At 33.5% G+C, this 16433-nt stretch overlaps 1 protein-coding gene across 1 annotated transcript in view; it reads right to left on the reverse strand.

Moving 5' to 3' along the window:
- Window positions 1-10041: 10041 nt before the first annotated feature.
- Window positions 10042-16433, reverse strand: part of LOC140920404 (uncharacterized) — a 24609-nt gene continuing 18217 nt past the window's right edge. Inside the window, exon 4 of the mRNA XM_073368677.1 lies at window positions 10042-10052. Within this exon, the coding sequence (XP_073224778.1) occupies window positions 10042-10052 (11 nt within the window). The remainder of the gene's footprint in view (window positions 10053-16433) is intronic.

The raw sequence follows: 16433 nt of genomic DNA on the forward strand, positions 1-16433 counted from the left end.
AGATATATATATATATATATATATTAATTATTTTTAACAAATATCTCAAAATATCTAGATATTTGTTAAATTCCCATTTCACCCGTAACGCATTAAACTCTTTGTAAAAGATTCACCGCAGTTAATTTAATTTATTTATCGACGAGTAATTCTAATCGGCATCAAGGTAACTTTTTGATCATATAAACTCCAAAATGTTATTACTTTGGCTAAAAAGCCTCCGAGCCAAAATCCCAAAATACATAAAAATGCATAAAGTGTACTTTAAAATTATGGGTCTTACATAAATTGTTGATGATGTGAGTGAACCTTGTTTGCAGGTCATTAATGGATTCATCTGTCTTCATGTTGAACAATTCGTATTCATGCATGAGTGTATTAATTCGAGCTCTTTTCACATCAGTAGTTCCTTCATGTGTTTGTTGAAGAGTGTCCCACATCTCTTTAGCAGTCTTGCAGTTTGAGACCCTGAAAAATTCATCAGCTGATAATGCAGAGGTTATTATGTTCTTAGCCTTAGCATTATATCCTACTTTCTTCTTATCATCCTCAGACCAGTCAGATCTGGGTTTAGGGATTAGTGAATCACCAGTCCCAGCTATTGTAGGTATGAAGGGTCCATTTTCAACAGCATCTAGAATATCAATACCACTAGCTTCTAGAAATATTAACATCCTATGTTTCCAATACATGTATGTGGCTCCATTGAAGGCAGGAGGCCTTGAAAGGGAAGCACCTTCTCCTAGAAATCCAACTGAGGCCATGCACTTTTATGAGAATTACTCTAAAAAAGGTAGGCTCTTGATGCCAATTGTTCTTTAATATGACCTCTATTGTTTAAAAACGTGTATGACAGTCTTTTTAAAAAAATTCAACAAGATTGATAATCAATTTAACAAAAGAACACTTTTATTAAACTAATGATCAATCACGGTCCCAAGGAATTGATTCTAAGCGAAGGTTCCCACTTACATGTATTGACCAATTACTAGTTCAGCACATACAGTAATTGTTCAACAAATTAATCAAGATACAAGCATGCAATCAAGATTAATCATACAATCATACAATGATAATAAAGAGTAAGGGATAGAGAGAAGTGCACCACGATTTTTATACTGGTTCAGCCGTCTAACAGACGACCTACGTCCAGTCCCAAAACTAAACGATTTCGGCCTTTTTCAATAGAATCTTAGAGTGTTTTACAGATGTTCCAGCGTTCCCGGCCTATCAATCTTAAAACTCTCTCTTTATTCTATTTGGCAACCACTGTATCCCAGAGTTTCTCTACAAACTCTTCCAAGATCACAGTTAAGCTTCTTCTTGATGAGCCTTCTCAACAATGAAGATAGCTACCAGTTTCACTACTGGATTTTGATCAACCACTGTATCCCAGAGTTTCTCTCCAAACTCTTCCAAGATCACAGTAAAGCTTCTTCTTGATGAGCCTTCTCAACAATGAAGATAACTACCAGTTTCACTACTGGATTTTTATAAGTTCTTTCTTTACAAAGTGTTTGTTACAGAAAATATAAAAGATATACATAATTGGTTTCAATCACTTGCAATGAATCTCACACAAGAAGTTGTTTGTCCATTTGAGTGTTTGTGAGATCATTCTCTTTTTCTCTCAAGAGGTCTTTTTCAGCTCTCTATTGATTATGAATAATCGTTGGTTCTGGGTCTGAAAAAGCAATATCAAAGGTTATTCAAATGTTATCAAAAGTTATTAGAGAAAGTGATTGAAAACTGTTTATATAGTTTATGAAAAACAACATATAAATCGATTTCCCAATCGATTCATTAATTTAATAAAACAGGCTTATCGATTAGCCAATCGATTATCGCAAGTCTTGTTTTTCTTGAATCTTGAAACTACATAACCTAATCGATTACCTAATCGATTAGTTTAAAATACTTTTCAGAAAATTATGTGTAGTTAATAGTTGACTCGATTGCATAATCGATTTAAGATGTTTTGTTCCAACAACGAGATCAAAACAATCGATTACCCAGTCGATTCATTAAGTCACATAATCGATTCATTAATACACATAATCGATTTGGCCATATATTGAATGTTCCCTGTAACTCAAATTTATGTGTCAATCGATTTTCCAATCAATTGGGTTTAAAACAGGGATTTAGCTTATTTCAAGTAAATCAATGTGCCAATCCATTTGGTGTTTAAGTTTCTGAAAAAGTGATTTTACCAGTTTGTTTAGTTCAATCGATTGCCTAATCCATTGATGCCAAACTTGTTTCACTGGAATTTTTCACAATGGATTGTCCAATCGATTGTGTTTGTCACAGACCATGTTCCTTATAAAATTTTATTTACGCAATCGTATTGCCAATCGATTAGCGTATTAAATGGCTTGGCCCTGTGACTTGCGCAATCGATTTGTCAATCGATGTATCTAATCAGTTTTAGTCTTTGTGATTAAACAATCGATGTGCCAATCGATTAGGGTGCTAAACTGCTTGCCACTGACTTGCACAATTTTTATCAATGATTGTGCCAATCGATTGCCTAATCGATTGTGTAATCATAGACTACACACTTTCATACAACCCTTTTACAGAATCGATTGCCTAATCGATTTGCTCAGTAGATTTTCCAGCTTTTGTTGATTTCTTGAGTTCCAAGCAATTGTCTCAAGTATGTAGGGTTGAATTGTTGTTCCTGAGATTAATTACCAATACATTTAATTAATTACAAATAAATGCAATTAAAAGTATTTTTTACCTTATGTACAAGCTGATTACAGTAGCACTCAGCTCCTTATGTTCGAGAAGTTCGTACATGTGCTCCTTTTCGAGGTATTCAATATACTCATCTCCAAAGATGTCTTTATTCATTTGTACGATGGGCGAATCGTTGCTGCTGCCCATGTTCCTTTTTTATTTGGATGTCAAGACACGCCCCGTATTTACCAAGGCGTGGCTGACTTTTATTAGGAGCAGCAGTAGCAGCGACCGATTTTCCCCGGTCCAGATTTTTTGTTGCTGCAAGTTTGGCAGCTTTATTACCCTCCGGCTTTTGTGATTTGGCAGCTCTATTAACCTCCAATTTTTGAGGTTTGCTGCCTCTTTTTGGCTGTAGGGGTGGTTTATTTATTTGGACCTACAAAAATGAGGTAAAATGTTAGTTTATTGAATCTGAAAAAATGACAAACCTTAGGCAATAAATGTGACAAACCTTTTCGGGAGATGTAATTGATTTGTTTCTGGGAATCTTTTTTTGGAGGGCAACAAGGTGTGTGGGCCATGCCACGTAACTGCCAATAGCGTCGCTTAAGAACTTCATATCTCCATCGTTGTCCGGTATGGGCAACGGTGCAGTTGGTTCGAAAGCAACCGTAGGCGATACTTTGACATGGCCCGCGGGGATCGGAATATTGTGCAATACTTCTCCCGAAGTATTGTACAATATTCCTTTTCCCACCTTCCGTTGAGTAGGCGAGGACAAGTATAGGACACATGTAGTGACACCCTACATCAATAGTTAAAACATAAGTACAGTTAATATATAAGTTTGTTTAATACATAAGTAATTACATAAGCAAGTAAGTAGTAAGTAATTAATTACCTCGGGAATACTCTTCAAACCGACGTTGCAACTCCCGGTTTCACTCTCCATTTGTATTTCAGGTTGGAGCTGAACCGGAAGTTGCTTGTATTTATTCGTATTCACCAAGAGTGCCACTTCCTCTGATAGGATTCTGAGCTTCTCTAATACTTCCTCGTTAGAAGGTTTTTGGCGCTTCTCTTGAGGAAAAAAGCTTTTGGGAGTTACGCCAAATCATTTCCCCCTCACTCGACCGGAATACTCAGGGACATTAAACACTTTCCCAAGAATGTCCCTGCACGTATCCTTGTTGCCCTCTTGAGTTTCAGAACTTTGTTCAATAGTTTCCTAAAATACATGTAACATTAAAAAGATAAGTTCAATAGCATTTTTAAAATACAATATTAAAAAATATTAAAGTGATAATATACTTACACAAAGTTCTACAACTTTCTTGACATTTTCATTATCAACCACTCCTTCTTTATTAACACGCGCTTCCTTCCACAATATATGACGACCCAAGGGTTGATCGGCTTGGGTGTCTTTTCTCTATTCGTTAAAATCATAAACAAAATAATACAAATTAGTTACACACTATAGTTTATAATACAAATTACTTCATTATATAAAAGTGATGTTTAATTACTTACAATTTGTTGTTCAAGGCGTGCATATCCCATACGTGATTTCTTGTATGGGTGTTTTGGGTTGCTTGCCCGTTCGCGATTTGCCTTACTAATATTCTATATAAAAAAAAAATAGCAATTGTGTAAAAATTTAAAATACGCTACGAATATGAATAATAAAACACAAATGCTAATAAATTAATAACTTACGACAAACGCCGGGTCAGAACGTTTGGAAACAAATGCACTCCATTCATCCTTTGATATATAATGTTGATATATCTTTGGAGGTTCAGCATTTGTGTTTCCTTCTCTATCTTTTAGATAGAAATTTGAGAGATGGGATCTAAATCCACGATGGATTTTCCCAGCAACTCTCAAAACATATGACTTTCGTTCCTCATCAAGAACAAAAGTGGTCTGCAATGAAAACAATTATAAGTAATGTATTTTACAGAAAAAAAATTATAAATGACAAAAGAGTAGATCAAAATATTTACTTGAATGTCATTCCAGATGATATCTTTGGCATCCTTCAACGCCTTATCTCTCCAGTTGTCTATTGTTATTGGGACATTTTGACGAACAACAGCCCCAATGTAGCTTACAAACATGGAGCTGTTGGGGTCAACTGGCTGACCACTCTCGTTCCAGCCAACCTAATAAACTCATATAGTAAGTACATGCCCTAAACCCTAAAAAAAGATAAAAAAACACACAGCAAACAGAGTATATATAGTATACCTCAAATTTAATGCCACTGCTCCGTGCTTTAATCACCCTTTGCATGATAGTTGCACCACGTTTGACTTCTTTTTCGTAAGTCTTAGAGGTGCCAACTTCTTCATTTTGAACTTCTAAATCTTTGTTTGTATCCATTTAACTACAACAAGTTCAACATGCACTTTAGTATAACATCAACAAGCTCAACATGGATCATGCATTATTATAAACAAACTCAACATGTATCAGTATATCTTAAAAAAGCTCAACATGCATTTTAATGATTACAAAAAATTTATAACATCAATACCTGAATAATGGTTCGAAGAAAGATGAAATCTAAAGAACAGAGGGAACGCAGAAAGTTCACAGAAATATAAATATGGTTCACAGAAATACGGTATTGAAGAAATACGTAATGAGGGTTACGTATTTCAATGAAAATATATTGTGTGAAATGGGAGAGATGATCTTGGATGGAAATAAGGTTCGAAATGAAGGAGATGATCATGGAAATAAGGTTCGTAAAGGACGGGATGATAGGGTTTGCAAAAGAAGAGAAGAAATGAAGGTTGAGATGAAGGTTACGTAATGAAGAGGAAACTGAAGAGGTAACTGTTATATATACGTAACACTTTTACAGCGCTTTTTATAAGCCTTTTTACAGCGCTTTTTTTGTAAAGCGCTCTAAAAGGCTTCTTTAGTTAAATTCTTAAAAGGCTCTTTTACAGCGCTTTTCCCAATAAGCGCTGTAAAAGACCTCATTGTTTTATTATGTTATATATAAAACCCTTTTACAGCGCTTGTTCAAATAAGCGTTGTGAAAGGTCTCTTTATTTTATTTTTAAAACAGTAATTTACAACGCTTATTTGGAAAAACGCTGTAATAGACCTCCTTGTTTTATTATGTTATATGAATGTTTTTTTTAAAAGCCTTTTACAGCGCTTTTTTAAATAAGCGCTGTAAAAGGCCTTATTGTTTTTGTGTTTTGTTATATTATTTTTTAAACAAGCTCAACATGCAAAACCCACATAGTAGTAACTGGTCACCACCAAAATCCCTTCCTCTTCACCAAACTCTTCTCCTTTTATGCATCTTCTTCACAAACATCAAAGCTTACTCTTTCACAATTCAATCTCTACCTCAACACCCTTTTTATCTCTTTACATTCTCTTTCCTTCTTAAATCGAAACTTAATTGGTATTCAGGATCATTGCCATGTTGCGATTTGAGTCTGATGTTTTTGTTAACAATGTGTTTTTGGGGATTCCCATGATGCGTACAAGGTGTTTGAAGAAAATCCTGTTAGAGATAGTCATGTTAGGTGTCTGATAATTATTATTAATAAAGCTTTTTACAACGCTTTTTCAAATAAGCGCTGTAAAATGTCATTTTTACTTAATTTCAAAAGGGTCTTTTACAACGCTTTTTTATAAAAAGCGCTGTAAAAGATCTCAGTATTTATAAAAAGCGCTTTTTATTTGGGTTCAATTTTGGACGACTGTAACTGATCAGACATTTATTCCAATCAAATTGGCACTTAATTTACATTATATAAGTGACATTAGTAGCAAACTGTGATCACAATAATTCAGATTACATGCATATTTATCACAATAATTCAGATTACATGCATATTTATCACAATAATTCAGATTATATTCATATTTATCACAATAATTCAGATTACATGCATATTTATCACAATAATTCAGATTACATGCATATTTATCACAATAATTCAGATTACATGCATATTTATCACAATAATTCAGATTACATGCATATTTATCACAATAATTCAGATTACATGCATATTTATCACAATAATTCAGATTACATGCATATAGTTGAATCAATTTCATGTGGTTGTTGTGATGTTGCAAATAAAAGATCATTACCAACATCTTCATCATTATTGTTATCATCACTTATTTTATTGGTCGATAGGACAACAGACCATTTATCATCAGAAGGATCAGTGACATAAAACACTTGTTGAGCTTGCGACGCTAAAATAAAAGGCTCGTCTTTGTATCCCACCCTATTAAAATCGACAAGCAAGAATCCTGACTCATCAATCCGAACGCCATTATTATTATCGACCCACTTGCAACCAAATATGGGAACACGAAACATTGTGTAGTCTAACTCCCATATGCGCTCGATAACCCCAAAATATGATAGATTTGCATATATTGGGTTTTTGTCTTTTGCACTTGAGACATGCATCGCTTCAGCTACGAGAGTGACTCCACTATTTTGCATAGTGGTCTGATCATCTTGTTCTTTGGTATAAAATGTGTAGCCGTTAATAACATAACCAGTGTAAGAAAAGACATGTAAGCTCGGACCATTTGCTAGCCACCTCAATCTATTTGAAATTGATCCGGGGTCTATATCAAATTTTGACATTATGTGATTTTTTAACCATGTTACAAAACTTCGATTGTGCTCTCGAGTTATCCAATTTTGATTCCTATTCATGTTCAAACGAGATAACTGATCAATGTGTATTGTAACATACGGTTGAACCTCATCATCATTGTGCAGAACATACAATTGTGCCTGCTCCCATTCTGTCCTTGATATAGTCAGTAGTCTCCTTCCAGTTATCCCTTCTCCTGATAGTCTTCCCGAATGACGAGACATGGGAAGCCCTATGGATTCAACATTGGACAGATATTCAGTACAAAATTCAGCAGCCTCTTCAACAATGTATCGTTCAGCAATACAACCTTCTGGTCGACTTCTACTTTTTACGTACCCTTTTAATATTTTCATATATCGTTCTATCGGATACATCCATCTCATATAAGCTGGCCCACAAAGTTGTGTCTCCTTAACCAGATGAACAGTAAGGTGAACCATTATATCAAAAAACGATGGTGGGAAATACATTTCAAGCTCACACAAAGTAACAACAATTTCCCTCTGCAATGTCGGTAATTTCTGAGGGTCGATCACTTTACTACAAATTTCCCTGAAGAAGAAACATAATCTAGTTAAGGCTAGTCGAACTTTTTCAGGTAAAATGGAACGTATACCTATTGGTAGCAAATGCTCCATTATAATATGACAATCATGGGTCTTCAAACCTTTTAACTTGAGGTCTTTCATACAAACCAAATTTTTAATGTTCGAAGAGTATCCTTCTGGAACTTTAACTTCGTGTAGAAATTTACATAAAACAATTTTTTCCTTTCTAGATAGAGTATGAGCGGCTGGAGGTAGATATGTGCGATTTCCTTTCTTTACTGGAGCCAGTTCATTTCTTATTCCCATATCGACCAAGTCCAATCTTGCATTGACGCCATCTTTAGACTTTCCTGGAACATTGAGTAACGTACCAATAACACTTTCAAATACATTTTTTTCAATATGCATCACATCGAGGAAATGTCTTACATACAATGACTTCCAATATGGCAATTCAAAGAAAATTGACTTTTTCTTCCACCCAGTTTTCACCAGCTCTCCCGCAAAAGGTTTGCCAAATTTATTGGTCAAACCTTGTACTTTTTCAAGTATTTGATATCCAGTCGGTGCTAAAGGAGCTTTACCTTCCTCTGATTTTCCATTGAATGCATTTCTCCACCCACGATACTGATGACTATAAGGTAAAAATCTACGATGTCCAAGAAACACATTCTTCTTACAATGTTTCAACCGCATCCAATTTGTACTCTCTTCACATATAGGACATGCACACTGACCTTTAATGCTATATCCTGATAAATTACCATATGCTGGAAAATCATTAATTGTGCCGAACAACATAGCCCTCAAATTGAAACACTTTTTCCTATACCCATCATAAACTTCCACACCTGTCTCCCACAGAATTTTTAAATCTTCAATTAAAGGAGTCAAGTATACGTCGATATCATTCCCCGGTTGTTTGGGTCCAGAAATTAACAGAGACAACATCATAAACTTACGCTTCATACATAACCATGGAGGTAGGTTATATATTACCAAAATCACAGGCCACGTGCTATGTGAGATGCTTTGAAGACCATGTGGATTCATTCCATCAGTAGAAAGTGCAAGTCTTAGATTTCTGGACTCTATCCCGAATTCAGGATACTCGTGATCAATTTTTGCCCATTGTGGGGAATCTGCAGGGTGTCGAAACATTCCATCTCTAATTCTTTCATCTGCATGCCATATCAAGTGTTTTGAATCTTCTTCACTGCGATACATGCGCCTAAATCTTGGTATTATAGGAAAATACCACACGACTTTTGCTGGAGTAGATTCTTTCTTCTTATATCGAGAGACATTGCATTTCGGACACGCCTTAAGTAGTTCATATTCGTTTCGAAATAAAATGCAATCGTTAGGACATGCATGAATCCTTTCGTAACTCATTCCAATAGAACACAAAATCCGTTTAGCCTCGTAGGTTCGACTGGGAAGTTCATTATCATCTGGCAACATATCTTTTATGAGTGTTAATAATTCTGTAAAGCTTTTATCAGACCATCCATTACTCGCTTTTAAGTTGTACAACTTTAATATCGCTGACAGTCTTGTGAATTTAGTACAACCATTATATAATTCTTTCTCTTCATCACTCAACAAACATTCAAACATTTTAGGACAATCTCGAAGATCTTCTTCAACTGCTTTTGTGATCTCATCAACTCGGTCCGGCTCATATGTAGTTGGTCTAATAAGTGGAAAAGTCTCAATGGATTAATATATTAAGTCATTTGTGGTCTTCACTAGGTTAAGGGTTTAGGGTTTATGTTTTAAAGTTTCGGGTTTAGGGTTTACGGTTTAGGGTTAAGGGATTAGGGTTTAGGAATTAGGATTTAGGGTTTGGGTTTTAATCAATATTTCATGATATAAGTGCATAATTCAAAATGGATATTTATTTTAGGTCATTTTGTTATTTATTATGTGTAATCTATTTATTAGTTGTTATCCATTGTAGTTCTATTTATTAGTCTCAATGCATTAAAATCTTAGGTCACTTAGGTCTTTACTAGGTTAAGGAATTAGGGTTTACGTGTTTAGGGTTTAGGGTTTAAAGTTAAGGGTTTAGGTCCATTATAGACCATTTTGGTTTTTAATCAAATAAGTTCGTCAAATAAGTGCATAAATGTAGTTCATCGAATAACTGCATTAGTGCATAATTGTAGCTCAATGTATTAATATTATAGGTCATTTTGGCCTTTACGAGGTCTATTCTAGTCCTTTTTGGTTCTTACTCATTGTTGTTGGTGTAATAAGTGGAAAAGTCTCAATGGATTAATATATTAGGTCATTTGTGGTCTTTACTAGGTTAGGGTTTTAGGTTTAGGATATAGGGTTTAGGGTTTAGGATTTAGGGTTTAGGGCTTAGGTTTTGGGGATTAGTGTTTAGGGTTTAGGGTTTAGGGATTAGGTTTAGTGTTTATGGTTTAGGGTTTAGGAATTAGGGTTTAGGAATTAGGGTTTAGGATTTAGGATTTGGGTTTAGGGTTTTGGTTTTGATCAATATATTTCATGATATAATTGCATAATTCAAAATGGATATTTGTTTTAGGTCATTTTGTTATTTATTAGGTGTAATCTATTTATTAGTTGTTATCCATTGTAGTTCGCTAATAAGTTTAAAAGTCTCAATGAATCAATATTTTAGGTCACTTAGGTCTTTACAAGGTTAAGGGATTAGGGTTTAAGGTTTAGAGTTAAGGGTTTAGGTCTATTTTAGGCTAATAAGTGCAAAAGACTTAATCGATTAAAATTTTAGATCATTTTAATATTTGTTGTGTTTTTTTGTATGTCCATTTTAGTTGTTAATCAATGTACTACAACCTATAAGTGCAAAAGTCTCAGTTGATTTAGATTTTAGGACTTTTTGGTTTTTGATATGTTCTTTTTGTTGGATTTAGTTCTTATTCATTGAAGTTCATTCAATAAGTGCAAAAGTCTCAAGGAATAAGGTCATTTTGGTCTTTACTAGGTTAAAGGAATAAGGTTTAGGGTTTAGGGTCATAGATTAAGGGTTTTGGGTCTAGATCTATTATAGACCATTTTGGATTTTAATCAATGCATTAATATTTTAGGTCATTTTGGTCTTTACTTGTTTAAGGGATTAAGGTTTAGTATTTAGCGTTTGTGGTTTAAGGATCTTGGTCTATTTTAGTCCATTTTTGTTTTTAATTAATGTAGTTTGTTGGATAAGTGCAAAAGTGTCACTAGTTTTTGATTTAGGTAATTTTTGTATCTGTATCTTTCTTTTAGTCGATTTTAGTTCTTAATCATTGTAGTTCGTCCAATAAGTTGTAAGGTCTCAATGCATTAACATTGTAGATCATTTTGGTCTTTACTAGGTTCAGGGTTTAGGTTTTAAGATTATAGGTTTAGGGTTTAAGGTTCAGGGTTTAGGGTTTAGGGTTTTGGGATTAGGGTTTAGGATTTAGGGTTTAGGGTTTAGAGTTTAGGGTTCAGGGTTCAGGGTTCAGGGTTTAGGTTTCTGGGTTTAGGGTTTTGATTTTAATACATATATTTCATGATACAAGTGCATAATTCTAAATGGATATATATGTTAGGTCATTTTGTTATATATTCGGTGTATTCTAGTGCACTTTGTTTCTAAAACAACGTAGTTCAACATGTAAGTGCAAAAGTGTCAGTTTATTTAGATTTGAAGTTTTGGTTTTTGATGTTTAATTTTTTGTTAGTTTTAATTCTTATTCATTGTAGTTCATTGAATAAATGCAAAAGTCTCGATGTATTAATATGTTGGGTCATTTTGGTTTTTACTAGATTAGGGGATTAGGGTTTAGGGTTTAGGGTTTGAGATTCAAGGTTAAGTGTCTAGGTCTATTCAAGTCCATTTTGGTTCTTATTCAATGTAGTTCGTCAAATAAGTGCATTAATGTAGTTCGTCGAATAACTGCATTAGTGTCACTAAATTTGGATTTTAGGTAATTTTTTGTTTTTGATAAGTTTCTTATTGTCCATTTTAGTTCTAATTCATTGTAGTTTATCCAATGAGTTGAAAAGGCTGAATGCATTAATATTGTAATTCATTTTGGTCTTTACGAGGTCTATTCAAGTCCTTTTTGATTCTTACTCAATTTAGTTGGTATAATAAGTGCAAAAGTCTCAATGGATTAATATATTAAGTCATTTGTGGTCTTTACTAGGTTTAGGGTTTAGGGCTAGGGTTTAGGGTTTAGGGTTTTGGGTTTTGGGTTTCGGGTATACTGTTTAGGGTTTAGGGTTTAGGATTTAGGGTTTGGGTTTTAATCAATTTAATTCATGGTATAAGTGCAAAGTTATAAATGGATATTTATTTTAGGTCATTTTGTTATTTATTAGGTGTATTCTAGTGCAACAAACTCAATCGATTAAAATTTTAGGTCATCTTAATATTTGTTATTTTTTTTCCATTTTAGTTGTTAATGAATGTCTTTCATCATGTAATTGCAAAAGTCTCAGTTTATTTAGATTTTAAGAATTTTTGGTTTTTGATATTTTCCTTTTTGTCTGTTTTAGTTCTTAATCCTTGTAGTTCATTCAATAAGTGCAAAAGTCTCAATGTATTAATACGTTAGGTCACTTAGGTCTTTATTAGGTTTAGGGCTTAGGGTTTACGATTTAGAGTTAAGGGTTTAGGTCTATTATAGACCATTTGGATTATTAATCATTGTAGTTCGTCGAATAAGTTCAATAATGTAGTTCATCGAATAACTGCATAAGTGTCACTAGTTTAGGATTTTAGGTAATTTTTTATTTTTGATATATTTCATTTTATCCATTTTAGTTCTTTTTCATTGTAGTTTGTTCAATAAGTTGAAAAGGCTATTCTAGTCCTTTTTGATTCTTACTCAATGTACTTGGTCTAATAGGTGGAAAAGTCTCAATGGATTAATATATTAGGTCATTTGTGGTATTTACTAGGTTAGGGGTTTAGGGTTTAGGTTTTGGGGTTTCGGGTTTAGGGTTTACTGTTTAGGGATTAAGGTTTAGGATTTAGGGTTTAGGGTTTAGGGTTAAGGGTTAAGGGTTTGGGTTTTAATCAATATACTTCATGATATAAGTGCATAATTCAAAATGGAAATTTATTTTAGATCATTTCTTTATTTATTAGTTGTTATCCATTGTAGTTCGCCAACAAGTTCAAAAGTCTCAATGCATTAATAACTTTGGTCACTTAGGTCTTTATTAGGTTAAGGGATTAGGGTTTACGGTTTAGAGTTAAGGGTTTAGGTCTATTATAGACCATTTTGGTTTTTAAACAATGTAGTTCGTCGAATAAGTGCATTGATGTAGTTCATCGAATAACTGCATAAGTGTTACTAGGGTAGGATTTTAGGTAATTTTTGTTTTTGATATGTTTCTTTTTCTCCATTTTAGTTCTTATTCATTGTAGTTCGCACAATAAGTTGAAAAGGTTCAATGCATTAATATTGTAAATAATTTTGGTCTTTACGAGGTCTATTCTAGTCCTTTTTTATTCATACTCAATGTAGTTGGTCTAATCAGTGCAAAAGTCTAAATGGATTAATATATTAGGTCATTTGTGGTCTTTACTAGGTTAAAGGCTTAGGGTTAATTGTTTAGGGTTTTGGATTTTGGGTTTCGGTTTTAATCAATATATTTCATGATATAAGTGCATAATTTTAAATGGATATTTATTTAAGGTCATTTTGTTATTTATTAGGTGTATTTTAGTGCACTTTGTTTCTAAAACTATGTAGTTTGTCTAATAAGTGCAAAAGACTCAATCGATTAAAATTTTAGGTTATTTTAATATTTGTTATGGTTTTTTTGTCCATTTTTGTTGTTAATCAATGTACTTCAACCTATATATGCAAAAGTCTCCGTTGATTTAGATTTTCGGACTTTTTGGTTTTTGATCTGTTTCTTTTTGTTGGATTTCGTTCTTATTCATTGCAGTTCATTCAATAAGTGCAAAAGTCTCAATGTAATAATATTTTAGGTCGTTTTAGTCTTTAATAGGTTAAAGGATTAAGGTTTAGGGTTTAAGGTCTTAGATTAAGGTTTGAGGGTCTAGGTCTATTCTAGTCCATTTTGGTTTTTAATCAATGTAGTTCGTCAAATAAGTGCATAAGTCTCATTGGATTTAGATTTTAGGTCATTTTCATTTTTGATTTGTTTCTTTTTTTTCATTTTAGTTCTTAATCATTTTAGTTTGTCCAATAAGTTCAAAAGTCGCAATGCATTAATATTTGAGGTCATTTAGGTCTTTAAAGGTTAACGGATTAAGGTTTAGGGTTTAAGTCTATTATAGACCATTTTGGTTCTTAATCAATGTAGTTCATCGAATTAGTGCATAAATCTCATTATATTTAGATTTTGGTCATTTTTGTTTTTGATTAGTTTCTTTTTGTCCATTTTAATTCTAATTCATTGTAGTTCGTCCAATAAGTCCAAAAGTAAAAATGCATTATTATTTTACGTCATTTTGATCTTTACTAGGTTAAGGGTTAGGGTTTATTTTAGTGTTAATGGTTTAAGGATCTTTGTCTATTTTTGGTTTTAGGGTTTAGTATTTAGCGTTTATGGTTTAAGGATCTTTGTCTATTTTAGTCCATTTTTTTTTCTTAATTAATGTAGTTCGTTGAATAAGTGAATAAGTGCCACTAGTTTTTTATTTTAGGTAATTTTTGTATTTGTATGTTTCTTTTTGTCCATTTTAGTTCTTAATCATTGTAGTTCTTCCAATCATTGTAGATCATATTGGTCTTTACTAGGTTAAGGGTTTAGGGTTTAGTGTAACACCCCATTTTTCAAAGCGAGGGTATATTTTTTTTTCAAAAGAGATTAAACTAAAACAGCGAAATAAATAAGGAAATGCCTTTGGATAAATAATTGAGTCATTATAATTACAAGCAGCGGAAAAGTTTCTCCAAATATAAATCCAAAGCATTTACACAACAACAAATGCTACATGGAACCCATTCAAATAAGATGTCAAACTGACAATATTAGTATAAGTACAGTTTTCCAAATTAAAATACTCCAACCCAAAAAGAAGGACGTCTAGTCCCTATACATCAACCTAATCTGATCATCCTACCAAAAAACTATACACCCTGAGTGATCTCCACGCGCCCCGTGAGATCCTCCTAACGTAGCTCCAGTCAAGCATTCCCATCCGTAGGGTACGAACCGGTAGGATCATCCTGGCTCTCATCTGAGGGCAAAGCCCAGATTTCCACAATAGTTGTAAAGGGTCACCAACCGAAATTAACAGTTAACACATAACATTTAAGTTTTTAAATGCACAAAATAAGCTTTCAACTAAGCATGCACCTTAAAAGGATTTTCCATATGCTAAAAGTTCACATAATGCTTGCCAATTAAAAATGAAATCAAAATAAAGTTCTCCATCCATCAAGTAATATATAACTAACCAAGACATTGATAAATCAATGAGCAATCTGTTATCTAACTCAAAATAAAAATTTCTCCTAAGCCAATCGATTGGGCAATCGATTTCCTGAAGGTTTTTAGTGAAATTTGAATTCTGGGCTTAATTCAATCAATTAGGCAATCAATTGACAGCATATCTCAGCCCTTGACTTAAATTCAATCGATTGGGCAATCGATTGGACAATCAATTGACAGCATATCTCAGCCCCTGACTTAATGCCAATCGATTTTCAAATTAATTTTTGCTGAATTCCTGCATGGCCAAATCGATTTCCAAATCGATTTTCTTAATTGGTTTTGAAAAACATATTATAAAATCGATTGGAAAATCGATTATGTCACATTAGGGAAGTCCCTGTAACTCATCCAATCGATTGGGAAATCGATTTCCCTGCATATTCTTCCAAAAACACATAAACTAACTCAATATCATTCATACACAATTCCACATCTTAACACTTAGCAATGATAACGCAATCGCTACAACATCATGAGTTTCGAAATAGTATTGCAATCAAACATGCTATCACCAAATTCCAAAACATAACACTTAACACTTATAACACAATTACTACAACATCATGGGTTTCGAAATGGTATTGCAATCAAACATGTTATCACCAAATTCCAAAACATACACTTAACACTTATAACACAATACTACAACATCATGGGTTTCGAAATGGTATTGCAATCAAACATGTTATCACTTAACACCAAAACATAACACTTAACACTTATAACACAATTACTACAACATCATGGGTTTCAAAATAGTATTGCAATCAAACATGCTATCACCAATCACAATTTAACAGGGTGTAGTCTCTCACGGACAAACACCTGTGCAGTCTCTCACGGACAAACACAAATCACCAAGAAACGTAAGTCGTAAACGTACCACCTATCACGGGTCAGTACTGTTTACCGAGGTGCCACCTATCACGGGTCAGCACAACTTACCTAACGTAAATCGTAAACGTACTGCCTATCACGGGCCCGTATCGTTTACCAAGGTGCCACCTATCGCGGGTCAGCACGATTTACCAAAACACCTATAAGTAAACAAGACATTAAGAGATTCCCCATTCTTAACGCCCAGTTAACT

This window comes from Cicer arietinum, chromosome 5 (assembly GCF_000331145.2).
Source record: "Cicer arietinum cultivar CDC Frontier isolate Library 1 chromosome 5, Cicar.CDCFrontier_v2.0, whole genome shotgun sequence".
Lineage (NCBI taxonomy): Eukaryota > Viridiplantae > Streptophyta > Magnoliopsida > Fabales > Fabaceae > Cicer > Cicer arietinum.